Below are 25,696 nucleotides of genomic sequence, written 5' to 3' on the forward strand. Positions count from 1 at the left end.
TTAAAAATGAATAGTGATTAATGTCAAAACTAGGTAACAACCCAACAAAATTTAACCATTAATGCAGTGATACCCATGATTTCAGAGGAAACCAAATCTATTAATGTTGGCATTGTGAATAGAGCTTCATTAACAAAACTTAGTCAGAGTATTTGCTACCATCTATCCTCAATGACAAAGATGGAGAATCTAATATTTCTTTTCTCTGAATAAACCCTGTTTTACTGTGTTTAGTTAGGTACTAATATGATAATACTACATTACATATCTCTCATTGTAGTAAATACTTCCACCTGAGTTTAGCATTGTGATGGAACAAGGTATTCCAACTTATGAAACATTAAATATCTATTTGTGACCATATATACATCTTCATTCAATTTGAAATGCTGCTAATTTAAATGACATTAAACTTGTACCAACCAATCTCTCAAACTATTTTTTCCATTTTCACTATTCTGACCTTTTGAGGCAAAGTCATTTTAATCCCAGATGATTTCTGCACCATCATTTTAAGAAACAGATTTGGTAGTCAGTCATAAAGTGAGCTACCCCAAGTAACCCATAAATTTTCTTTCCACGTGGCAACCTAATTTGGAGATCAACATATTACTTACTCTCAACCCTTTCATTCATGGAAAAAAATTGAGCCAGAGTTATCAGAACAGTCCCTCTTGACATCTTATAACTTGGGTAAAAAATATATGTATGGATATTACTTATCAGTGATTACGCAAACGTCCATCACAGTTGAGTATAGAGATGATGACCCTGAAATTCCACACATGGTAAAATTAGTGGGTTCCCATCTGATGGGTTAGTCTGGATCAGCTACAGATTCCTCCACGTGGCAAAGAAATAGGTGGGTCATGTAAGAACAAAATTCAAATACATATAGAGCTGGTTCAAATTAGCTAGCCTAGGGCATGAATACAATACAATACAATACAACCTCTAGAATATTAACTATTAGCAGCCGCGTGACCGTGTCGGCCACGAAATTCATTCAAAAGCAAAATGGGCAAAACCAGGTGGGCTTATGTGTATTTAGTGATGATAATCAAGTAAAGTAATCCCTCGCTATTCCCGCTTCACACGTTTGATTTGTCGGGGGAAATGTCAACGGTTTCACAAAAGCGGTTTCTCCACTCTCTCTCTCTCTTTCTCTCTCATATGTAGTAGCTTTCATTCCGTTCCATATATAAACAACCCAGCTGCTCTTTCAAACCAAATTTTCATTGGTGAAGGGAAAAAATCAGAATTTCAAGGAGGAGGGCAAGAAGAAGAAGAGGAGATGAAGTTGGTGTGGAGTCCGGAAACAGCTTCCAAGGCTTACATCGATACTGTTAAATCTGTAAGCAATCTTCTGAATAAAGGCTCAGATGGATACCTGTCGGGTTCCTCTTCGCCGGTTCTAACAAATCGTTTTCAATTTGATTTGCAGTGCGAGCTCTTCGAAGAATCCAGCGTGGCCGAGCTTGTGTCGGCCATGGCCGGTGGATGGAACCCGCAGTTGATCGTCGAGGCGTGGCATCGAGGTGGAATAGTTGCTACCAGCGTCGGCCTGTCTGTCGCCAACCGTCACACGCACGGTAGGCACGTCTGCGTCGTCCCGGACGAGAGGTCAAGATCGGAGTACGTCGACGCCATGCGTGAGGTCGGCATGACGTCGGAAGTTATCGTCGGAGAGGCGGAGGAGGTGATGGATGGGCTCGTGGGTGTGGACTTCTTGGTGGTGGATTGCCGACGTAAGGACTTCGCTAGGATACTGAGGCTCGCTAAATTGAGCCCCCGGGGTGCAGTTTTGATTTGCAAGAACGCAGGTTCAGGCGCTAGTTCTGGTTTCAGATGGCGTAGTGTTCTCGGCGGTGGGTCCCGGGTGGTCCGTTCGGCGTTTCTTCCCGTTGGCAAGGGTGTGGAGATTGCTCATGTGGGTGCTACTGGTGGAGCCCCAAAAGGTAGGAGCCGTTGGATCAGGCACGTCGATCAGGAATCCGGCGAAGAGCATTTGTTCCGGCGATGAATTTTGTCTTTGAAAAATTTCCTCTTATATGATTTTCTTTCTTTTTCCTGTACATATACCATTACCATAAAACAAAGGGAGAAATTTTTTCGGAGATTCTATTGGTTGTATGTTGTTTCTTCATCTGTAATTGTAATATCTTAGCTTCCTCTGAAGGAGTAGGAACCTAGGAGGTTGCAACCAGCCATCTGATTTGGTTGAATTTTGACAGAGGAGACAAAGCCAACATGAGATAGTGCTGCATGTCTGAAGTTTGAACATGTCAGCCACAGAACCCAATACATGTAAATATTATATATAAATAACACCCCTCCCTCCCATCTCTCAGACTATCAGCTCATCAGGATGTCTACGGAGCTTGATTGAATAACAAGGCCAGCCCAGCCATGGCCAGCCTCTGTAAGTCTGTAACCTTTGTTACTTAGATTTCAAATCTAATCCCAAATCTTCTTCCTTTTTGTTTTCTGGGCATCAGGTGTTACTGTTAATGGGCTGTAATTTAGTACTGTTTTAACTAACCCACTACTTTTGCCAATTATTCCTTCTGTTCTGTCAGAAATAAAGGGTGCTAGTGCCGCAGTGGTGGTGGTGGTGGTGGTGGTACTGCTGCTGATGCTGATGCTTTTCCAATTCCAAAATGTCCATGAAATTCTACAGACCATGAAGACCAGATGGTATGGAGCCCAATACTGAAAGGGGGAAATGTTCCCTGAAGCAGCAAAGCACACAGAAATGGTGCAAGGTGGGAAGTGGAAAGTGGGAACCACCTGATGGGCTTGTGCTCTTTGAACTTCTCTGTCTGTTTACTCTAGATGATCAATTTAGAATATGGGGGACCAGCTCGGGAGTTCTCATCTTCTGGGTGCAGAAATGTCATGAATTAATCTTTTGATACCCAGCTATCTCGAACAAAACTATGGTCCTAAGTCCTAACTACCTTGAATTTAAGGAATTCCACACTGAAGTCCGTGCATATAATCACTACCACCGCGTCTGGGTGGCATTACTCGCAGGATGGTGGGAAGCACCGCCTTTGTCTAGCTCTATTGAATGAGGAGAGGTCCACTCATTTATTTCTGTGGTGGTAGAGTCCTGAGACTCCTGACTCCTGAACAATAGAGAGAGATTATAGTTGGGGAGAGCAACTGAGGACTCATGTTTTTATGCAGATCCTTTGGACATTATTGATCACCGCTTCTACCTTCTAGATCTAGAGCCAGACAAAGGTTAAGAAAATCCTGGAAAATAACTTACTGAAATTTTAATGGAAAGTAGTTGTACAGTATGCAAAAAAATCAGTGGGAGGGTTTCATTTCCTCTTGCACTGTCAGACAAAGGTTAAGAAAATCCTGGAAAATAACTTACTGAATTTTTAATGGAAAGTAGTAGTTGTACAGTATGCAAAAAAATCAGTGGGAGGGTTTCATTTCCTCTTGCACTGTCAGAAAAAGGTTAAGAAAATCCTGGAAAATAACTCACTGAATTTTTAATGGAAAGTGGTAGTTGTACAGTATGCAAAAAAATCAGTGGGAGGGTTTCATTTCCTCTTGCACTGTTATATTGCTTTTTAGCTGAAAACCTGCATAACTCGGCTCTCTCCTACCATACATGGGAATGTTTCAGTAGGTCCTACCCGAGTTTGGCCCTCTGCTTTTATTGGATCCACTGCGCATGCCCTGTCTGGTTTAATATGGTTTCCAAGTTGCTCCTGTCCTAAACAACAAGAAAGCGATTCCTATGAGATTTTCTAGATCAAAAGATTCTCCGACAAAACAAATGGAACAAAAGCAGCACATGGTGCTAAAGATAGGGCATAAGTATGCAATCAAAAGCACGCAATCTCTCTTGATAATATCGCCATAAGATCAAATCTTATCTTTTTCCAAAGGGCCAGCTTTAGTTTCAAGGGGCCAGAAGAAGAGTTCGTGAGACCAAAAAGGACACGGATAAAAGTAACAATAAATGATTTAAGCACTAATAATTTAATAGTTGATATGGATTTAAATAGAATGGACTGGCAAAACAGGATTCATGTAGCCAACCTGATATAATTGGTATAAGACATGGATGATGATGATGAACCAGCTCTAGGTTATTTCTGCACAAGTGCAGATATGGCACCTGCTGAAAATCATTTACTGGGATAGCATTAGGCTAGAGGCTGTAAATTCAGCTAGACCAAATTACCAATACATCACCTAAAGTCTAACTTAGAACCAGCTTTAGGTTATTTATCCCACCTGAAAATCAATTTAGAAGGCTTGCATTAGGCTAGAAGATGTAAATTTAGCAACAAGAGCGAGTTTGTGATACAAATTCCAGATCATGTTCGTTCTGCCAACGGTATTTGTGCTAACCCCACAAAGCTGTCTAAGCCCAAAGTGATGGAACCACACAAAGCTAACTTTACCAATTGGACCAAAGCTATAAGCCGTAGAATGAATCAATAGCGTTAACTTAAACTGAAAAAGATGTGGTGGTAAAGATTTCAATGTTGCAGTATTTGAGCATTGCAGGTAACAATAGGTGCTTATGTACAGTTACCTAATTACAGTGAGGAATAATTTCATTTCAAATGTAAAGTATATCAATGTATTCCTATAAGAATGATAGACTCGTACAAAAGTACAGCCAATTGATATTTTGTGCAGAAGATCATGTCATGCTACCAAACATTGATGGTTCTGCTTCAAGAGGAAGAAATTTTCTCTGTTTTATCGCTGCTGCCCATTAAACCCTACTGACTGCCATCAACCTATCACAGTAAATCCATGTAATAACTAAAACTTTACATCAATCAATTGCTTGAACAGCCACCTAAACAAAGAAAGAAAGAGAAGGAACCTCAATGAGGAAATATTTTACTCTGAATCATTCCAACAAGAAAAAAGAATTAATCATAAGAGGAAGATATTAAGTACTTGCATTCCATTTTCCAAAACCTAAAGGCAAGTCAAACCTTATGATTGCTCAGTTAGTCCCAACCATCTCTGCTTCTCCTGATGGCTTTCTTTTGTGAGAGAGCCTTCTTTTTTTGCAACCTTTTTTGCTCCCCTATTGCAGCTCTAAAATCACAGAACAGTGGTAAAATCAGTAACTTGTCAACATTACTATGCTCTCCTGACCATGGTTCAAAGTATCGATACACCTCTGTGGCAGAGGTGTATCAAAACATCAAGTGATGTGCCTTTCTTTTAGTTTTTTTTTTTTTTCAAATTTCAGTTAAGTATAATTATATATATTATTTAATAAAAAAGGGGTTCCCGAAAACACCTGTAAACAGGTGTATCGGGCACCCAAAGATACAATACGATACACCCAATATGGGGTGTATTGTATCGATACTTAGAACCTTGCTCCTGGCAATCACTTGTTAGGAAGAATACTAACAATGCACAAAATTGGAGTATACAAGCATGAAAGATGGGGAAAGGAAATGGAAAAACAGAAATTTCTTCACAAATACAGACAATCATAGGTCAACAAGTAGAGTTACCAGATTCATAAAAAAAAAAAAAAAAAAAAAAAAAAGAAAGAATAAAGTTGCCAATGCAAAAAAAGCATGGACAAAAATAGTATTGACAAACAGGAATAGAGTAGAGTTCTTACAGTTTAGCAATCTTCTTCTTTTGCTCTTCTGAAGGAGGAGGTGGGACATAAGAAGCAGCGTCAATGATTGCCTCAATTTAAAAGAGAATGGATATCAGAAATCAATAGCCCAATGTAAATGTTAACAGAAGAAAAAGGTAAGCAGACCATCTGAGGAACCACAGACCAAATGTTAAAAGGCATCTTCCATCAGAAACCATTAAATCCAGCAGATTTTTACCATTTGAGTCAGAAACCAAGAAGCTCGACCGGTAGGAAACTATTGCACAAGAAATGAGGAAGCAAAGAAACATTACTTCTGCATACCTGCAGTTTCTCCAGTGCATCTTCAATGTTACCCCTGAAGAAAGAAGTACGGTTTAACAACTTTTGAACTATAAAAGCAAAACTTGTAACTAAAGAAGGGCAATGGAAAGAAACTTTTGTGTTCTGGTCTTTGTAGAAGAAATCACAATCTCCCCATCTTTGTTAATCCGATTCTTTTCCTGTTAATATCAGAAGGTAAAAGTTAGACATTGTATGAGGATAAAAACCATAGTAAATTTAAAAGAGCATTATGCTTGCTAGCAAACTTGAAATGCCCCTCCTGACAAATAAAGTCACAAACCATTTGTAAAATCCTCTCCCTGACTCGGTCACTTAGCCAATATGCATTCTTAACGTTGAAGCGCATGTCTACCTTGGTGTTCACTGTAAACATGATTTTCACACCCAAGTTTCAATAAGTACCAATGAGAAAAAAGGCAATAGAGAAGCAACATGACTAAAAGAAGCATGAAAGAATGGATAAAGATATAATGTGAAAATTACTGAAGCTAACGTGCCTTTATTGACATTCTGACCCCCAGGTCCACCACTTCTTGCAAAACTAACATTAACATGATCTGAACAAAAAAAAAAGGAAGAAATCTTGTTATTTTCTGAGATCAATGTTATACCTCTTAAAAAAGTTCATGCATCAATAGAATTCATGTATCAGATTTCCTTTACGAATGCAGCCACATGCATACGAATAAATAAATAAAACTAGAGAAATGGCAAACATTGTAAGAACATTTTATATATTGCCAGCCACAACTCAATAATTTGAGATATGCAAGGACCATAAGAGAAATATGATACAACAGTTAGTGTGGGCACCAGTTGCAGTAATTGAAAGCACAAATGGCATGCCAAGGGACAATAAGAATAGAGCCAGTTATATGAAGCTCTTGATTCTTAATGCTTCTTACTTAAGACCTGATGATATTGCTGGAAAGATGCCCCTATGACCAGCAACATCAGTCTTCTAAAAGCATGAGGCATAAAAAAAGCATAAGGGCCTAGCACCTGAGGCACAAGGTAAGAAGTGCATCATACAAAGCGAGAAACAATCTTTGAGCTGAGCTCAAATAGCTCGTGGGCTGTAGCTCCAATGATCTGGTTGTTCGGATGGTCACTTGGCATCCCTCAAAAGGGGAGACATGGGATCAAATCCACATAACAACAGACTCTTCCTGATAAGGTCAGTGAACCTCACATGCACCCTGCTCTGTCCCCACCCATGAGTACCCCCCTATAATGTACATTATTTAATACCAAAAGAAAGTGGATTGTAGCAAAGTGTTTCAAGCATGTGAAACTTTCAATGTGCTTATCTATCTCCGAGTTGTATTATCTCAAATAGCTAGTATGATGTTTTTTTTATTTTTATCAATAGCTAGTATGATGTTAGATGTCTTGCATTCCTAATCTTAGAATGTTGTGGTCTTTACTCTAATTTCTCTTGAAGGTCCTAGAGACAAATCTAAACAAGCCCATGCATGGGGTTTGGAGACTGTGTGTGTGTGTGTACAAAGTTGATGACAGATGTGTGCAGCCTTACCCCTGTACATACACAGAAGCTCTTTTCAAGATTTGAACCCTGGATCCCTGGTCACCCAGGTCGCAATGGAGCAACCCAACTGTTGCGCCAAGGCCCACCCTCTAGGGTTGAAAGCGAGATGTGGGCCTTAATATGAGGCCAATGCTAGTTGGCTATGCTTTTTAGAGGCTAATAGAAGTTATCTTCTTTTTCTTCCTAAGAGGTCAAACTCAAAAAGAAAAAGAAGTTGCATTAACATATAATACAAGGCTTAATGTACAAGATGGACCATTATGAAAAAAAAAATGTGGCCCATCAACAAATCTAACAAGCTTTACAGGTAATGACTAGTGAAGATTGTTATAAATATCTAAATGCAGAAAAACATAGGAGTAATTTCTTCTAAAATTTATCAGTTAACCGAGGTATTTTCATAACTGTTCTGGTCTTAGTTGGACTTTTACAGGGTGGTTGAGTCTGAGTTGTTTCTATTTCAAATTTGGAGTACTAGTTTTATCTAGGAGCAGGTTTCTACACTAATCTTTGTGAAGGTCCATTGCTTAGTTACTTAGCTTCTCAGATTGGATGTAAGTAGGAGTTCCAAGTGGAGTTAGTGTGCTACGCAAGCATATATAGATCACCATTATTGTCCACCCAGGCAGTACTGGTGACCAGAATGACAGGTTCCAGTTTTTGACCATTTTGACAGGGTCAACAGGCCAATTGCCCAATTGAACTGGTAAACCTGCCAGCCACCCACTTCCTGGATTGATGAACAGTCTGGGCTTTAAAACACTGGGATAATAAAGAGTTGAGCCTATAAAGAGAGGTCTTAGGTAAAAATTAGGTAGTGTGTCTGGTTTATTGAGTTGTTTAAGTATTCTCTAAAACTAATAAATTTGAGTTTCTTATCAGATCTTTGATCTCTGAATTTTCTGATCTCCAGATTTGCTGCTCGTATTGCTATGACAATGATGTGTACTGTACCTACTGTTCTGGTATACTCATTTCAGGTTTGATTTGCTTGTGCACCTTATTATTAGCAGCTCCTACATTCTAGCTCTGTTATATCATCCAAGACACCATGTATATGTTTGGTTCCGTTTACGTTTATTGAAACGTTTATTGACGATGCCATATAGGCGCTCCATCAGCAAATGCCTCATTAAATGCATTTGTGTGTCTCGAAGTTTGCAAAAGCAAACTTCGGTTTCTGTGCGCCTCTCCCATTTCAGGAAGCTTCCTGAAACGGATAGGCGTTTATTGGCATTTTTCTGATGTGGTGCCTAATGGTGCCTATGTGTCATAAATGCCCTCATTAAATGTGTTTCTCGGTTTTGCAGTCACACAAGTACAAAATGTTTACTGAATAAACGTAAACGGAACCAAACACCCTCTATATTTACACAATGTGTTATGTGTCATCACTCATTAGCATGAAATCTTTAACTCATCTCCCAGAGTTAATTTTCATATATTATATTATGTCAGAATGCCAATAGGTGTTATTTTTTCTATAAAATAACCTTTTTCCCTTTTTTCAGAAAGAAAAGGAAAACCTCAATCTAATTGCTCATTTTAAATTTTTCGAAAGAAAAGCAAAGGCAAAACCAAATGGCCCAGATCTGCATGATATTAAAACAGAAAAAAAAAAATTCTTGTTATTTTTGGCCATCAAGGACTTAGCAAATAGCATGTCCTTTCTATGCAATTCCTACTTTCTACCTTGACTGATAATTCATAAGTTCGAACTTAATCCCTCTTATCCCATACTGTCAATAAAGATGCCTGGTGCTCAGCTAGGGCACTTCCATCCTCTGCTCTCTTCAGATGAGGACCAACTAGCAAGAACTTCTCCACTTTATATTTTTTGGAACTCCAAAATGAATTTCAATTTATCAAGTTTGAGTTTTGCTTTCAGATCCTCCAACTGTTTTTACAGCTTTACATTCAACTTCCCATTGGATTTGGGATCATGAATCTTTTTTTATCAATAATAGAATTTCATTATATTAACATATAGAAACAACAGTACAACAATCAGAGAGAGTTAAGGCTTAACACGCCCAAGAAAGCAACAACAAGCTCACAATACAGCCCAGTACAAATGAACCCTTCCCACACCCTGCTGTTCCAAAGCATCTGCAAATGCATTTGCTGTTCTTTTCACCCACTGAAATTGTATTTCCATCCCCCTAGTTAGCCATTTGATTTCCTTTCTTTCATTAGCGAACTTCCAAAGGCCACTTTCCCTCTGCATCCAGCTCAACACCAACTTTGAGTTCCCTTCAATAATTAATATATGTGTATTTAGTTCCTTGCTCTTTCTAATACCTTCCAATACAACATAGATCTCAGCTCTCAAAGAATCCCCAATCCCGATGGACCTGAATACAATGCCAACACTTTCCCCTCCTCACCTCTGAAGACACCACCTACACCTGAAGGACCCGGGTTACCTTCACTACTTCCATCAAAATTTAGCTTTATAAAGCCATTGTTAGGTGGTGACCACACAGGAGAAACTATCGGCCGAGCCCAAACAGAATTAGACACTTCCACCCAACTATTCAACAACATATCAGTAGACACATCATAAAAAAGTTTCACAAATTTTAGCCAATGCACCACCCTAACCGTTATGGCTTCAATAGTTCCTTCTTTGCTTCTTTCCTTTTCGGAGAAAATTCTAGAGTTCATTTGCTCCCATAAAGTCCAGCATGTAGCAGCCCTCACACATCTCCACATAATCCTTCCCATTCTTTTAGGCCATCTAAAGAATGAGGAGCTAGAAAGACTTCGGGTGTTTGACCGGGGGGGGGGCGCGGTGTCCACCTGCAACCAAAAAGAGAAAGAAACCATCCCCAAAGAGAAGAAGCAAAAGGGCAAGAAATTAACAAGTGGTAGGAGCTTTCACCATTGGCCTTACATAGAATGCACCGACTCAAGGACAAGCACCAATAAGGCCTTTTCCTTTGGAGTAAGTCACATGTGTTACATCTTCCCAGGATAGCTTCCCAACAAAAAGCTCCAATCCTTTTCCTTTGGGATCATGAATCTTATATTCACCATTTATTTTGCCATCTAACCCTAAGAACACCAACATAAATCCTTGTTTGTCTTCTAAATGAAGCAAGATGAAAAAAGAAATTATTTCAAAGTTATCACTAAATTGTTTAGGCCTACACCTGAGGAAGGAGAGCTGTCTCAGGCTTGTTTCTATACTTGTGACCTAAATTTGATGGGAAAAAGTTTGCCTATTTGGCTTTCATTTTGGTGTTATATGATAGGTTATTAAACTACTTATCCAACAAGCCTAAGATTAAACAATACAGGACATGAACTCAGCAAGTTAAGATTTAAGACCAATTTACAAATAGCAAAAAATGTGTTGCCATCATAGTTGACTAGTATACCATACTTCTATCTTGGCTCCTACCATAAACTTCAACCATCACTCTAGGTTTTCTAAAATAAATGACAAAAAATAATTATTATAATTTGTAGAAACCAAAATGATCGCTAACCATCATTTTCTCTTGATTTCATTTTACAGGCCAAGATTGCCACCTTTTCACTTGCAATTTCTGGAGTTTATCATCTCTTCAATAGAATGCTAAGTAGCCCATTCATGAATGAATGAGCTGCCCCAAAAGGCTAGAAATTTACTGTTCTAGCAGTTAAGACTACTGGCCATGGTCGATTCTTGTTGGTAAATGAGCAATTAGCATTTTGGAAACAAAAGTAAGAATGTCAATTGAAATATAAAGGTTTCTTTTGGCATTGAGTCTTTGTTAAGTGGTCATCTGATATCCTTTCACCAAAATGAAAACTGATTTTTTTTTTTTTTTCTTTTTGCTTTAAGACCTGTTTGTTTCCTGAGGAAAGCAACACATCCAATGCTTGAACCAACAAAATTTACACCCAGTAGCATTAAAAGTACCACACCTTCAAAATAAATCAGTTACCTGAGGGATGCATCATCACCATCTCATATAACCAAAATCAAGTTGAAACTCACACGAAAGCTATAAATGTAAAGATATGCATGAACAAACAGCTGCATTGTTTTCTCTAATAACTGAGGTGGATGAACAAGGACCTGCTAGTACCATCTTTTACATAAAATTATCAATTGTCCCAAGTGATTACATCAGGGACATCCAAATCTAGTTCTCCAACCCAGAGAAAGGAACATAATCTTTAGAATCAACATGGAATATGTAACAAGCATAGCCCAGGAGAGGACAAATGTTGAATAAATATATCCTCCTACTCTTCAGGCTCCTCTCTTAAAGATAGACTTTTGCTGCCATTTTATAATGTTTGGGCAAACCAATTTAGCAGAAAGAGAAGCATGTTTTCTCTATCCCGTTTCCATGTCTGCAGGATTTAACTCCTAGGCTATGATGAAAAGGGTTCAGTTCTACGCTCAGACAGGCCGGTTTCCATTCATCTAAACATTGACTATAGAATGAACCCTCAAATATAATCATGAAATGGAAGGAAATCCACTCCGGACGATTTTTTGTGATTGATTACAAAGAACTGTTATGTTTGTGCCTTGAATTCTTTGTGGCGACCTGCTTCATGAATGCGCTCCAATTAATTTGAGAAAAACCCAAAGGCAAAATTTCATAGTGGTTTGTGGTGGATGCGAATACGAAGAGTCATGTATTTCGGGGGTTTTCTCTCTTGTATACAGAAGTCTGAGTCTTGTGAGAGATGAGTGAGACATCGGGTGTATTTGGGGCTTAGGGTTTTCTATGAGAGCACAACTCTGTATTTCTTCTCCATTACCTACCACATAGTGGATTTCTGTTCCTCCTTCGCCCGTGGATGTAGGTTATAAGTCGAACCACGTAAATCTATGTGTTCTCTGTGCTTACTTTCTCTTTATCTCTGTTTTATTTTCATTTGAATGCCATTTCAAATCTATTTTCTTGGGTTTTTCTGCGATAAACTGGTATCAAAGCCCTATTTTTCGTTTGGCACTTATGATGATCAATGAAGTTTGATATTGAGAAGTTCGATGGTAGCATCAGTTTTAGTATTTGGCAAGTCAAGATGCATGCCATTTTGGGACAAGACGGACTACACAAAGCTCTGTACGAGAAAGAGAAGAAACTTGCAATTATGAGTGATAAAGAATGGGAGGAGTTAGAATTTAAAGCCCTAATCACGATTCAATTGCTATTATCAAATGAAGTTTTGTGGGAAGTTGTTCATGAGAAGACCGTTGCGGGTTTGCAGGAAGTTAAATTCATGAGTAAGCTCTACTTGAAGCAACCACTGTTTATGTTTCGGATGGCTAAAGGTACACCTATAAAATCTCATATTGATGAATTTAACTCTATTATCATGGACTTGCAAAATATTGATGTTAAGGTTGAAGATGAAGATAAAGCCCTTTTGTTACTTTGTTCCTTACCACTCTCATATAAGTCTTTTAGAGAGTCTCTCATCTATGGAAGAGACACCATTAGTACAGAGGATGTTAAAAGGGCATTACTCACTAAAGAGGTAATTGATAAAGACTTGACTATGAATAGGGGTGATAGTCAAGACTCTAGATTGTTTGCAAGAGGGAAGTCTAAGGATAATGGCTCAAATAGTAAACCAAAGTCTAGATCAAAATCTAGACATAAGAACTTGACTTGTAACTATTGTCACAAGAAAGGGCACATTAAGTCAGAATGTTATAAGTTGAAAAATAAAAACCATAATGAAGAAAAGAAAAAGAATAACTCTACAAAGGCTAGTGTGACTGAGGATGAGAATGTAGATGTTCTCTTAGTGACAGATGATAGAACCAGATCTAAGGATGAATGGATTTTGGATTCAGGTTATTTCTACCATATGTGTCCCAACAGGGACTAGTTCTCCACCTACGAATCTATTAATGGTGGAGTTGTATTGATGGATAATAATGCCTCCTATAAAACTGTGGAAAAATGAACAATTCGAATCAAAATGCATGATGGTGTTGTGAGAACAACAACAAATGTATAGCATGTACCGAACTTAAAAAAAAAATCTCATCTCTTGGCACTCTAGATGTTGAAGGGTGTAAATATTCAGCTGAAGGTGGAGTTCTAAAAATCAGTAAGGGTGCTTTTGTTGTGATGAAATGCATGAGGATAGGAAGTCTATATGTGCTACAGGGTACTACTATCACAAATTCAGTTGCAATTTCTACATCATCTCTATTTGATTCTGACACCACCAAGTTATGGCACATGAGGCTAGGATATATGAGTGAAAGGGGACTTACTATGTTAAGTAGGAGAGATCTTCTTTGTGGCCAAAGTACAAGAAATCTTGACTTTTGTGAACACTGCATTTTTGGGAAATAAAAAAGAGCCAGTTTTAGTACAGCCGTTTACAAGACAAAGGGCACTTTGGATTATGTTCACTCAGATCTATGGGGACCATCACAAGTTCCATCAAAGGGTGGTGCTCGATATCTTCTTACCATCATCAATGACTACTCCAGGAAGGTATGGGTTTATTTTCTAAAGCATAAGAATGATGTATTTGTGACTTTTAAATAGTGGAAAACTTTGCTTGAAAAGCAAACAAGAAAACTGGTCAAGCAGTTGAGAACAGATAATGGTTTAGAGTTTTGTGAAAATGAATTTAATGAGTTTTGCAAAAATGAAGGCATTGTAAGGCATCGTACTATTGTCAAAACACCATAACAGAATGGAGTTTTAGAACGTATGAACAAAACTCTACTAGAGAGAGCAAGGTGCATGTTGTCAAATGCTGGGCTCTCAAAGGATTTTTGGGCAGAAGTAATTAATATGATTTATCACCTGGTAAATCGATCTCCATCTACAACCATTGAACGTAAGACTCCAGAAGAGGTATGGTTTGGCAACCCTCCTAATTATTCAAATTTGAAAATATTTGGTTGTTCAGCATATGCACATATTAATGAAGACAAACTTGAGCCTAAAGCCAAAGAGTGCATATTTCTTGGTTATGTTTCAGGTGTGAAGGGATACAGATTGTGGTGTCCTGATCCTAAATCACCAAAATTTATAGTTAGTAGAGGTTACTTTTGATGAGTCTGCTATGCTTCACCCAAGAAAGAAGTCTTCAAATTCTTGTAATGCAAATAAAACACAAGATTCAGGAAAGAAGGTGGAGTTAGAAGTTAAAAGTGCTTCCTCACCTTAGTTTACATCAGTCCAAGTGCCCATTTCTACTGAGATAAAAGACATGTACAAGAGGAAGAAGATGAGGAGCAGTATTCTATTGCTAGAGGCAGAATAAGGAGAGAGACTAGACCACCCCAAAGATATGGTTATGTTGATCTGGTTGCTTATGCATTGTCAGTTGCAGAGAATGTTGATGTTACAGAACCCAATACTTATGCAAAAGCTATCTCGTCTGTTAATTCTACTAAGTGGTTGACAGATATGCATGAAGAGATTGAATCATTGCATAAGAACCAGACTTAGGAGTTGGTAAGACCACCTAAAGGAAAGAAGATTGTTGGATGCAAATGGGTTTTCAAAAGAAAATAAGGTACCCCTGGTGTAGAGGATGCTAGATATAAGGCACGATTGGTTGCAAAAGGCTACAGTTAGGTACAAGGTGTTGATTTTAATGATGTTTCATCACCAGTTGTTAGACATAGCTCCATTTGTGTTTTTCTTGCTTTGGTTGCCATGCATAATTTGGAATTAGAACAATTAGATGTTAAAATTGCTTTCTTGCATGGAGAACTTGATGAACAGATTTATATGCATCAACCCAAGGGTTTTGTTGTTGAAGGGATGGAAGACCATATTTACTTGTTAAAGAAATCTCTATATGGCTTAAAACAGTCTCGTAGACAATGGCATAGAAGATTTGACTCTTTTATGGTGGCTCTTGGATATTCTAAATGCAAGTATGATAGTTGTATTTATTTCAGGCAACTTGCGGATGATTCTTTTGTTTACTTGCTGCTTTATGTTGATAATATGCTTATTGCAACAAGAGAAATATCTAAGATCAACAAATTAAAAACACAGTTGAGTGGTGAGTTTGAAATGAAAGATTTGGGTGCAGTAAAGAAAATTCTTGGCATAGAGATTCAGAGGGACCGAAAAGTAGGGAAGTTGTATTTGACACGGCAGAAGTATGTTGAAAAGGTCTTAGAGCACTTTGGCATGAAAGATGTTAAACCAGTAAGTACTCCTATTGCAGCCCACTTCAAACTTTCAACAAATTTGTCACCACAGACAGATGAAGAAGAAAAATATATGTCACATGTCCCCTACTCCGGTTGGGAGTATTATGTATGCCATGGTTTGCACACGACCTGACATTTCACATGCAGTTAGTATGGTGAACAAATACTTGAAAGGTACATCAGATACTTGTTTAGAGTTTGGGAGGAGTAGTGACAGTTTGATGGGGTTATGTTGGTTCAAATTATGCAGGTGATCTTGACAGGAGAAAATCACTCATAGGTTATGTATTTTCTATTGGTGGTTGTGCTGTTAGTTGGAAAGTTACTTTACAATATACAGTTGCTTTATCTACTACTGAAGTTGAGTATATGGCAGTGACTGAAGCAGTTAAAGAAGCTATTTTGGTTGAGAGATTTGTTTGGTGAATTCAATTTGGGTCCAAAAGTGGTTGTTGTTTATTGTGATAGTCAGAGTGTTATTCATCTAACTAAGGATCAAATGTACCATGAGAGGACGAAACACATTGATGTGAGGTACCATTTTCTTCATGATGTTGTAGAACAAGGAGATATCATTGTGAAGAAGATTGGTATTGCAGACAACCCAGTTGATATGTTAACAAAGCCTCTTCCTGTGGCTAAGTTCAAGCATTACTTGGACTTGATTGGTGTTTGCAGCATTTGAATTTGCTCATTGGGGCTTTTGTTGAAGGTGGAGGGAGATTACTATTATGTGATGCTTGAGAGAATTCAAGCCAAGGTGGAGATTGGTTATGTCTATGCCTTGAATTCTTTGTGGCAACCCGTTTCATGAATCCGCTCAGAATTAATTTGAGAAAAGCCCGAATGCAAAATTTAATAGTGGTTTGTGGTGGATGAAAATACGAAGAGTCGTGTATTTTGGGGGTTTTCTCTCTTGTATAGAAGTCTGAGTCTTGTGAGAGATGAGTGAAATATTGGGTGTATTTGGGGCTTAGGATTTTTTGTGAGAGTAAACTCTGTATTTGTTCTCTTTTATCTCTTATCTCTGTATTATTTTCATTTGAGTACCATTTCGAATCTGTTTTCTTGGGTTTTTCTGCGACAAGAACATATTTGATTTACCAATAGAAATTCCTAAGCTCAGTTTTAAAAGCCATTGGCATTAGAGTATCTTCAACTTTTATTCAGGAGGAAAACAAAAATAACTGTTCCACCGCCTCTATAATACCAATCTCTGTTACAAGTCCTCAGTCGTTTGGTGGTTAATTTATATCAAATTAAAACAACAACTACGCATTGAAATGACAAAAGAAGCAGAAAAGGGGGGGAGGGGGATTTGAAGTACCAAGAGTGATTTTTGGGATAGGCTCGTTGCCGGCAGAGAGAGCTCTCTCTTCGGCTTCTTGCAGAAGCTGCTGAACCTGCGAGAGACGGGCTGATACCTTCTTTCCACCGTCATTGGAATCTGACGCCATGCACCGGACTCTGCCCGAGCTGATTCCATGGCATGCGAGGCGAAAGGCCCCACCGGAATTAGGAGGTGACGTCCTCCGAAAAGTCGCCCCGGATCTTAAGAAAGGAGACCGAGACAGACTGAAAATTTCTCTCACAATCATGTTAGTGGTGGCTCTCATGGCAGCCATTTTCGTTCCGGAGGAACTCTATGGAGACTGGAGAGTGCCTCTGCGCTTGAGCTGAGTCCTGACTCCTGAGTGTGACCTCCCCTACAATCCACAGTTTAATTCTAAAATTTTCTAATTTTCATTCCACAAGAAGAGAGGGCTCCGTTGGGAAGACTTTGTGACACGTGTATGGCCAACAAGTTTTCCAATGTAAGGCTATCAATGCATTGGCATTCCAATTTGCAATGGGGCGGGTTACATTTGAAACCCGCTCCAATCTCCTTATTGGGCGGGCTCAGGAACGGCTGCAAACGGATTGGATCGAATTCGATAAAGAATATATTCGACCCTATCCGGAAAAATCCAACAGATCCGAATCCTATAAAAATCCCCCGATTTCCAATATTATGATTTGAATTCGAATTTGAATATCTGATTTGATTTAGATTGTAATAAAAAACTTGATGATATAAATATATAATATAAATAATATATGATATTATTTGTATAATATAATAAATTATAATATATAATATATAATATTTCATAACTAATGAATTGGATTCGAGTATATTAAAATTCAATCCGTTATTAAATGAATCTATTTTTCCAGATCGGTCCAATTTGTTACCTTCAACTTAGCAAAAGAGGTATCTAAATTTGATTCTTATTTGACCAAATTCGGATTTATATAGGGCATGGTCCAACTTATTTGCAGCCTATTTGCAGCCCTACTCAGCGTTGAATTTCTAGATGCCGTCTGTGCGAAATATCAACTGGTCACTAATTCGGGTTTAGACCTACCCATATCAAACCCCAAAAAGTCAACATGCCAAATCGGATCCGATCGAGATCTTGTCTAAATCAAATCGAATAAAAAGAATTGATTTTTTTGGTTATCAGTGGATCCAAATTCTAATTAGACATGTAGATGAGTTGAATTTGTATATACCCAGATTCGATCCGTGGTGGAGGTTTAACTCGAAGGTAATTTCCCCCTACATAGTTGACTGTTGAGAGTTGAGAAGGGTTTGGTATAACCGTATAATTAGGGCTGCAATTTGGTGGAGCTGCCGGGCCCAACCCGAGATTTTGCGTGGGTTGAGCAAGAGATTTAAGGCTGCGGGATAAGCTGGGTCAAAAAAATTTTGAGCCCGATCCGAACTTGGGTGGGATTGTACTGAGTTTTCAAGTGGCTCGAGCCTAGCCAATATATAAAAAATATTATTTTCTTATTTAAACACACACACATATATATATATATATATATATAAATGAAATGGCCTTTACAGTAAAAAATAAATTTAAATGGAATTTGTACATTTTTTTAATCAATTCTACTCTTAAATCAGGTCAAAAAGCCCAATAGATAACTATACAAAAATGCATTAAACCCAACCAACCTATTAACAAAGCCCAATTTAACCCGAACCTGGCCCAAGTTGCATTGGGTTTAAACTTAGGTTGGAACTGGTTTAATAAATTTGGGCATAGCCTCAGGTTGGGCTAGGCGCAATCCAGAGGTTTGCACCTTTAGGCTTGGGCTGGATTGCTCTTCAATTCAATCCGACCCAACCCATCCTAGTTGCACCCAAGATATAACACTTGACTTTCAAAAGCCTTTTTCCATTTAATATCTCTCTCTCCTAAAGTTTTCTCTCCATCTCTTCGCTTTGATCTGCCTTTATGTTCCAACTCGCCAAACAAGTTGGGCTTGTGTGGTTTGCTTGAGTTGAAGTTAGGATCGTACATTTGCTTTCGGACACTTGTCTTATAAATATCTCGGGTCTACCCTTGAAATGAACGGGGATTTACTTATAAATATAAGGGATTTTAAGACTGCACCCTCCCTCAGAATTTAAATTTTAAAATAGTTTTATCTATAATACTAATATCCGCCCTTGACATCAATTCTGAACTGGTACCTATCCCAACACCCAACTGTTCTATGGAGCTAAGATTTGTTGGGATGGACACAACACTAAAAACCCCTAAATATAATTGTGTGAATCAGACTAGTAAAAAATCATGAGTAAATACGTCAATGTTTCCAACAAATTCCATGCACCTTGAAATGATACAAATCAAATTCCAAATATATAGTCAAAATATTTATTGAGTGCTTGCTCAGGGTAAGGGTGTAACTACTAGATCAGGCCTCTCATTATATAACTCGAGCTAGCCAAATGGGTGCTTTAAGATTATAAATGACTTGCATTGAATTTGGATAAGGGTATATCTGAATTTATTCAATAAAAACGAAAAATTATGATTCAACCCAACATCAGATAGATATGTAAAACACAAGTTTAAATTCAGTTCGTTTACAAATGATTGGTTATAATATCAATAAATTTATAGGAAACTAACATAAAGTATGAACTTGAATATAGGGGCAGGTTTCAATGGATTGGTTTTGGGTTGGACCCCGTCCAAACCAAAATCAATTTAGATGGATTGGATAAACCAATAATTGAATTGGTTCAACTGGACCAGTTCAGACTTAATGGTCCAAAGTATTTATTGAATTAGATCCATTCCATTCGTAATGGATTTATATTAGATTTGGTTGGACTGAACCAATATTTGCTCTATTGATAGAAGATAAAAATACAGATGTCAATGGACCAGGTTTGAGTTAGACCCAATTTAAATTAAAACCAATTTAAACAAATTTGACAGTTTGTACATTGAATTGTACTAGTCCAAAATGGTCCAAAGTATTCATCAAATTTGATTGGACCTGGGCCAAGTTTGGGAGTGCTTAAAAATAAATGCTTATCATGCTTATTCGAATAAGCACTTATTTTGGTCTGGGATCAACTATACCAATAAACACTTACTGGCATTTGGAAAATAAGCCCGAAATAATTGCTTGTTAAAGAAACCTAAAATTTCAGTTTATACAATAAGCACTTATTCGAAATTTTGATTTCAAAAATACTCCCGAATTAGATTTCAAAATGCCACTTATGCCCTTCAATCGACTGAAAATATAGAGTTTGGCTCTTTGATATTTTCTTCTTCGTCATCTTCTCCTAAACTAGCAACGGAACTGCAGCTCGACCAATAAACTAGGTAAGGTATAATCTCTTTTTTTTTTTCATTTTCTCATCCTCAACCGATCAACCTAGTTAAGTGTTTTCTTTTCATTTTGTTCTTTGAACCACCCCTAATTTCGATAGTTTCTTCTACATTGTCTTCTTGTTTTTTCTTTCGTTTTTTATTTTTCACTTTGTTCTTCGAACCAGCCCTAATAAGATGTTTTTTTTCTCGATGAATATCAGGTTGGTGTTTTCCAAGCTCGAAGTTGGATCTGCACTCAGGTTGGTGAATCCTCTGTAAACTTTTGTTTTCTCTTTTTTTTTTCATTTTAAAAATCAAATATTGAACATGGTTTTCTTGCCCTGAATCTCACCATTACTTCTCATTTTATTTGAATTACCACATAGGGTGCTTGATTTACTGTTTAATCTCTTAAATCATTGTACATGTGACACTCCTAAAAAAAGGGTTAAAGATGTCTTTTTAAATAAGTGCTTATTGGAGAAATAAACCACCAAACAGTTATTATGAATATTGAAATGAGTGCTTAATTTAAAAAAAAAAAAGCATTTAAAAAAGCTGAATTCCAAATACAAATAAGTGATTATTCGAATAAACACTTGTTTTTAAGCACTTATTTTTAAAATAAACACTCAATTGGGATCAAATCCGGATTCAATTGACATACCTATTTGAATATAAAACAAATATATATATATATATATATATATATATATATATATATATAAGAAATAAAAATTTTATCTGAATCTCAAACGCAACTCAATACGATTACAATAATTAAACAGACAACTTAAATGCCCGATACCCATACTGATCAGATTGAAATCGGAATCTTATGGATTAAGAAGAAAATGAATGGATTGAAATGGTTGCAACATATTTGATTCTTTTTCTATATCCTTTTGATTATGAAAAAAACAGCAGCCGAGGAGGAAGGAACGCACAGATTTAATCTGTAAAGGAACTTTTGAAATACTAAGGCTGTGTTTAGTTTGAAGGAAAAGATAGGAAAAAGGGAAAAGTAAAGAAATCTTTACAAATCTTATATATGTTTTATTATCTTTCTCTTCTTTTTCCTACATTTTCCTTCAAACGAAACATAGCCTACAAGAATAGAGAACCTCTAATCTATGAAGAAAGGACAAATCATTGAAACAGTGTCAGCCAGTAGTAACATGCTTAAACTTCAATCCACATTAATCCTGAAAACTTTTGGAGGTTATAATTTATTGCTTCAAACGCGTCGTAGCAAGTTCACAGGTCACAAAGATGGATCGAATTAGCACCAACTTGGGTTGCAGAACCCAATCATCTCTCAGTAATTTCTTTTTTTAAAGCTTGATAAGACAAATCCATTAAGTGATCAAAGTAATATCATCAGCATTACAGATTTCCGCCAAGGGGAAAAAATTTGTTTGGATCGAGAAGATCATGGCCTATTCAATGGTGATTGGTGAATCCCAAATTCCTATTGATGACGATGCCCATCTTTGTAATATTGTTCTAAGAGTAAAATACAAACTTTTACTATAGTTTTTATTTTAACAAATATCTTCGCTGAAATTTTTAGAAACTTGATAAAAGCCTTCATTTCGCCACAGTTCCGTTCTAGATGGAAAACGTTAAATTGATACATCAATTTTTTCCAAATATCTATTATGCCCTTTTATAAATTATTTTGCATACAAAATTACTGAAATAATTCTATTTTAACTCAACAAAATACATATTTCACAAAATTACTGAGATGATTGTTAAAAAAGGTTTTTGTTGAGATAAAATGGTGTTGTTTCAGTAATTTTGTATATAAAATAATTTATAGAAAGATAAAATAAATATTTGAAAAAAAAAAAAACCTATTGAATCAATCTAACGTTTTCCAGGAGATTAGCGGAAAGGTGATTTTTGTTGAATTTTTAAAAAATTGAGAAGGGATTTTGTATTGCACATTGGGCTTATAGCCCGTACGTCATCCTGTATGTATAAGGGATTCTACTTTCAATGAAATGGACTTGCCCTATTTGATGTCTTTTCTTTTACGGATAAGGGACATAAAGTACCACCATCAACAGACAAGAACAAGAAGGAATAATTTCCCTGCAACTTCCAACAATGAGAGCACTGAGTAAGGATGCATTTATATTTTATTTCATCAATGGAAATGAAAATTCATTTCTTCATTCTCCTGGGAAAAGCAAGTGGCCATCTCAGATGACAGATCGATCGATATCACACCCCAGAAAATATTTGCTTAATTAACAAAATTTTCAAGGCTTATATAGGTAATCCATATGCATATCATAATTAAACTATATTTACAGTCGAGACTCTCCTCTCTCTCTCTCTCTCTCTCTCTCTCTCTCGTCCACTTCTATATATTGTAGCTAGAAGAGGAGATAGACGCAGAGGATAGATCTAAGTTTGAATCCCGTTCCGGTGGGCTGAAGTGATTCTAAACACATGCTCTTCACCTGTGCACTTGTCTACTGTGACAACCCATCGACTCCTTCTGCCGGTGCTGCCACCGTCGCCACCCCTAATTTTGGTAGTCGCCGGAATACGGCTCACCAGCAACCCCTCCCCAATGGGCAGCAACTGGGTCTTCGACTCATCATCACTCCTCCACCCAGACCCCTTGCACGCATTGTAGCCCACGACCACCGCCCCACCCTTCTTCTTTGCACTCGCCTGCACCACTCCGAAGACACCTTCATGGCCCTCCAGAGTACAATCTATGAGCACAAAATCTGCTCCTATGTAATTGTTCACCAAGATGGATTTGGCGTCCCCAGCAACGAACTCAACGCAGTCAGCGTTGGGTCCTAAAGCTTCTTCCGACAAATGGAGCTCCTCCAGCCCAGGAAGGATGCACACCACCTGGCCGCCCGTCTGATGAGCGGCGGCAACCAGTGCTATGGTTGTTGCGCCTGCAACTCCTGCGCATACCTCTACCATGACTTGCGAGCTGTTTCCGGCGGCCAGTGCAGATACGAACTCGGCCACATCTGGCTCCTTAGCTCTCTTTCCCTACACCAGAGTCAAAACACAACACCAAATCAGAAAATTAAAGCTGCGATTGGAATGCAACTAATAATCAGAGCAAGCGAGCGGGATTCATTGAATCTCTCATATACTAACCATTTTCACAGTTCGGAGGTAAGCTTGGGTGGCGTTTTCAGCAGACCAACAAGCCATTTGTTTTCCTGTTTCTCTACTTTGGTTGGTTCTTCTTTGTTATGGTGTTTGATGGATTCCTCAACTTTTAAGCTGGCAGCTCTGAGCTCTGAAATATACAATCTTTCTGGCCTCGTCTATAGGACTTATATAGGAAGCAACTGAGGGAGCTGAGGTGGTGGTTGAATATTGAAGGGACTTGGTAAATATTCCAAGTGGAAACTTTAGACCAGAGACACGTACGAAATAGATTAACAAATAACAATTCTGGGCTTATAGGCTAATTAATAAGAATTCTCCACTGCTTAGAGGGCAGAAGCTCTGCTGCTCGATCCTTACCAATTTTGCTTCACATGTTGGGGTGTTGGGACCTGTCATCACATGGGTTTTAAGAGGTCTCATGGGATAAAATATTGGGCCTTTCTGTATTAATTGTCTCCTTGTTTAGCCATTCTAATGACTCCCTCAACCTTTTTTTTTTGAAATGCAGACAGTAGGATGTAGGAAGACAGCATTCAATAAGATCAGATGGTTATGATACATGGTCATGTACATAATTGAGCCAATCATTTTCATGTGGGCATATCATTCATTACAAGGATGATTAAGATTAATTACTTGCTTTAATTAATTTGTTGGTTTTATTGTAAGCTTTTATACTACAACTAGGTACTAAATATATATATATATATATATCTAAATAATTAATAAAGAATGATTATGTTTTTATTAAGAAATATTCTAATATATATTTTTATATAGAAGTAAAACTATCAAAACCCTTTTAGGCGTTAATATTTTATGTTTGATATAAATTAAATAAAAACCAATACATCAATAGAGAATGCCATCAGCAAGTTGGAGGATAGCTCCAGAAATGGCACTAACCATGGCACATTGTAATTGAGGAGTTAACTAATCTTCATTAAGCTTCGTATTAGTAGCTTAATTAATTATTATATATTGGGGATTTTTTTATTAGTCAATGCTTAGCTTAATCTAATTTAACATAAGATATCTGATCTTTTATGCCATTCCCGAAATATTCATGCATTAGCTGTAATGTCCAACATTGGATAGACCATAACATTAAAAAAGGGTATAAAAGAGAGCCATATCTCTAGTTTGGTGGCATTTCTTCGAGACAAACCAAACAAGACCCACGTTCATTTATGCAGCAAGCCAACAAGATTGTGTATATAATTTTTAGAAAATTTATTCAAATTCTGATCAGAAAGAGACAAATCCATTTCACCAACCGAACCCAGAATTCCCTGTAGGCTGTAGTAGCTACCCAGAAACACAGTGCTGCATCTTGTACGGGTTGCGTTTGGAGACACATGGGTCCATCTCAGACCACCCTGAATTTAGGGTCCGTTTGGTTCATGCTCGGAATCAAAATCCTTCGGAATTGGGATCAGAATGGTTGGTTCTCCTCACCTGTTTGGTTCAGACTGGAATTAGAATTGGAATCAGAATTGGCTGGAATGAATTCTCATTCCCAAGGGAGGGGGAGGGAATGGTGATTCACTCAAATAGGGGACTGGCACTACAGCAAGAATGGAAATGGGAATATGGGATTCTGATTCCGCCCAATCAAACAATTAGAATCGGAATGGACCATTCTGATTCTGATTCCAGACCCCTATTCCTGCAAATCAAACAGGCCCTTAAGCCAATGGAGATAGCCTGGTTTGGCCCTGCCTAAGAAAAAATCAGGCCAGTTAGAAGGGGTGCTTTGCTAAATATATAGATCGTCTTGGAATTAAGCTGCCCATTTGGGGTGTCAATGGAATTAGAAAATCCAATTTTGAATTCAAGATTCGGCATAACCGAACCGAATTTGAATATGATCTTATTCAATTTGGTAAATATTCGAATTCTATCGATTGTTTAATTATTATATATATAATATATAATATTTAAATATTTTATATAATTTATATATAATAATTAAATTATATAAATAATTAATATTTATATACTTTACATAAACAAAATGTTTATTCATTACCTAAAATAAATAATTGATCGAATTCGAATCAAATATCCAAATATTTAATTGAATTTAAATTCAAACATTGATTTTCTGATATCTATTAAATATCGAATAGAATTCAAATATTACCTAATTCAATTCGAATTTGATTCATTTACACCTAAACTGCGTGCCTATTAAACTGAAT

General features: G+C 37.4%; 3 protein-coding genes across 6 annotated transcripts; 1 reads left to right on the forward strand and 2 right to left on the reverse strand.

The window, feature by feature from the left end:
• Positions 1 to 1,198: 1,198 nt before the first annotated feature.
• On the forward strand, positions 1,199 to 2,122 carry LOC148861966 (ankyrin repeat/KH domain protein (DUF1442)). The gene is made up of 2 exons (XM_088985878.1): positions 1,199 to 1,354; positions 1,445 to 2,122. The coding sequence occupies exons 1-2, from the start codon at positions 1,295 to 1,297 to the stop codon at positions 2,021 to 2,023; spliced, it is 639 nt and encodes a 212-aa protein (XP_088842004.1). The 5' UTR covers positions 1,199 to 1,294; the 3' UTR covers positions 2,024 to 2,122.
• Positions 2,123 to 4,497: 2,375 nt separating this feature from the next.
• LOC148861967 (Class I peptide chain release factor) lies at positions 4,498 to 17,415 on the reverse strand. Of its 4 annotated transcripts, none has more exons than XR_016113211.1 (8): positions 16,991 to 17,415; positions 6,457 to 6,516; positions 6,240 to 6,322; positions 6,053 to 6,117; positions 5,853 to 5,972; positions 5,633 to 5,703; positions 4,983 to 5,088; positions 4,498 to 4,778 (listed from the first exon to the last, which is right to left on the reverse strand). XR_016113211.1 is itself a non-coding variant. In XM_088985876.1 (8 exons), the coding sequence occupies exons 1-7, from the start codon at positions 17,286 to 17,288 to the stop codon at positions 4,998 to 5,000; spliced, it is 702 nt and encodes a 233-aa protein (XP_088842002.1). In that variant the 5' UTR covers positions 17,289 to 17,415; the 3' UTR covers positions 4,498 to 4,778; positions 4,983 to 4,997. The 4 variants fall into 4 exon arrangements, 2 of the variants coding, with proteins under 2 accessions (XP_088842002.1, XP_088842003.1); XR_016113212.1 differs by having other exon boundaries at positions 4,498 to 4,840; XM_088985876.1 differs by having other exon boundaries at positions 5,939 to 5,972.
• Positions 17,416 to 22,529: 5,114 nt separating this feature from the next.
• LOC148861968 (DUF1442 family protein (DUF1442)) lies at positions 22,530 to 23,628 on the reverse strand. The gene is made up of 2 exons (XM_088982171.1): positions 23,475 to 23,628; positions 22,530 to 23,363 (listed from the first exon to the last, which is right to left on the reverse strand). Exons 1-2 carry the CDS (start codon positions 23,529 to 23,531, stop codon positions 22,752 to 22,754), a joined length of 669 nt encoding a protein of 222 aa, XP_088838297.1. The 5' UTR covers positions 23,532 to 23,628; the 3' UTR covers positions 22,530 to 22,751.
• Between the last annotated feature and the right edge of the window lie 2,068 nt (positions 23,629 to 25,696).

The sequence above is a fragment of the Nelumbo lutea genome, chromosome 4, assembly GCF_056320005.1.
Source record: "Nelumbo lutea isolate HS-2025 chromosome 4, American lotus-T2T, whole genome shotgun sequence".
NCBI classification, from domain to species: domain Eukaryota; kingdom Viridiplantae; phylum Streptophyta; class Magnoliopsida; order Proteales; family Nelumbonaceae; genus Nelumbo; species Nelumbo lutea.

Coding starts and splice junctions, on each gene's coding strand:
- LOC148861966 (XM_088985878.1), top strand. CDS start 1,295: ATGAAGTTGGTGTGGAGTCCGGAAACAGCTTCCAAGGCTTACATCGAT. Junction 1,355..1,444: donor ACATCGATACTGTTAAATCT/GTAAGCAATCTT, acceptor TTTGATTTGCAG/TGCGAGCTCTTCGAAGAATC.
- LOC148861967 (XM_088985876.1), bottom strand. CDS start 17,288: ATGGCTGCCATGAGAGCCACCACTAACATGATTGTGAGAGAAATTTTC. Junction 5,973..6,052: donor ACAAAGACCAGAACACAAAA/GTTTCTTTCCAT, acceptor TTCTTTCTTCAG/GGGTAACATTGAAGATGCAC. Junction 5,089..5,632: donor AAGAAGAAGATTGCTAAACT/GTAAGAACTCTA, acceptor CTGTGATTTTAG/AGCTGCAATAGGGGAGCAAA.
- LOC148861968 (XM_088982171.1), bottom strand. CDS start 23,531: ATGGCTTGTTGGTCTGCTGAAAACGCCACCCAAGCTTACCTCCGAACT. Junction 23,364..23,474: donor ACCTCCGAACTGTGAAAATG/GTTAGTATATGA, acceptor ACTCTGGTGTAG/GGAAAGAGAGCTAAGGAGCC.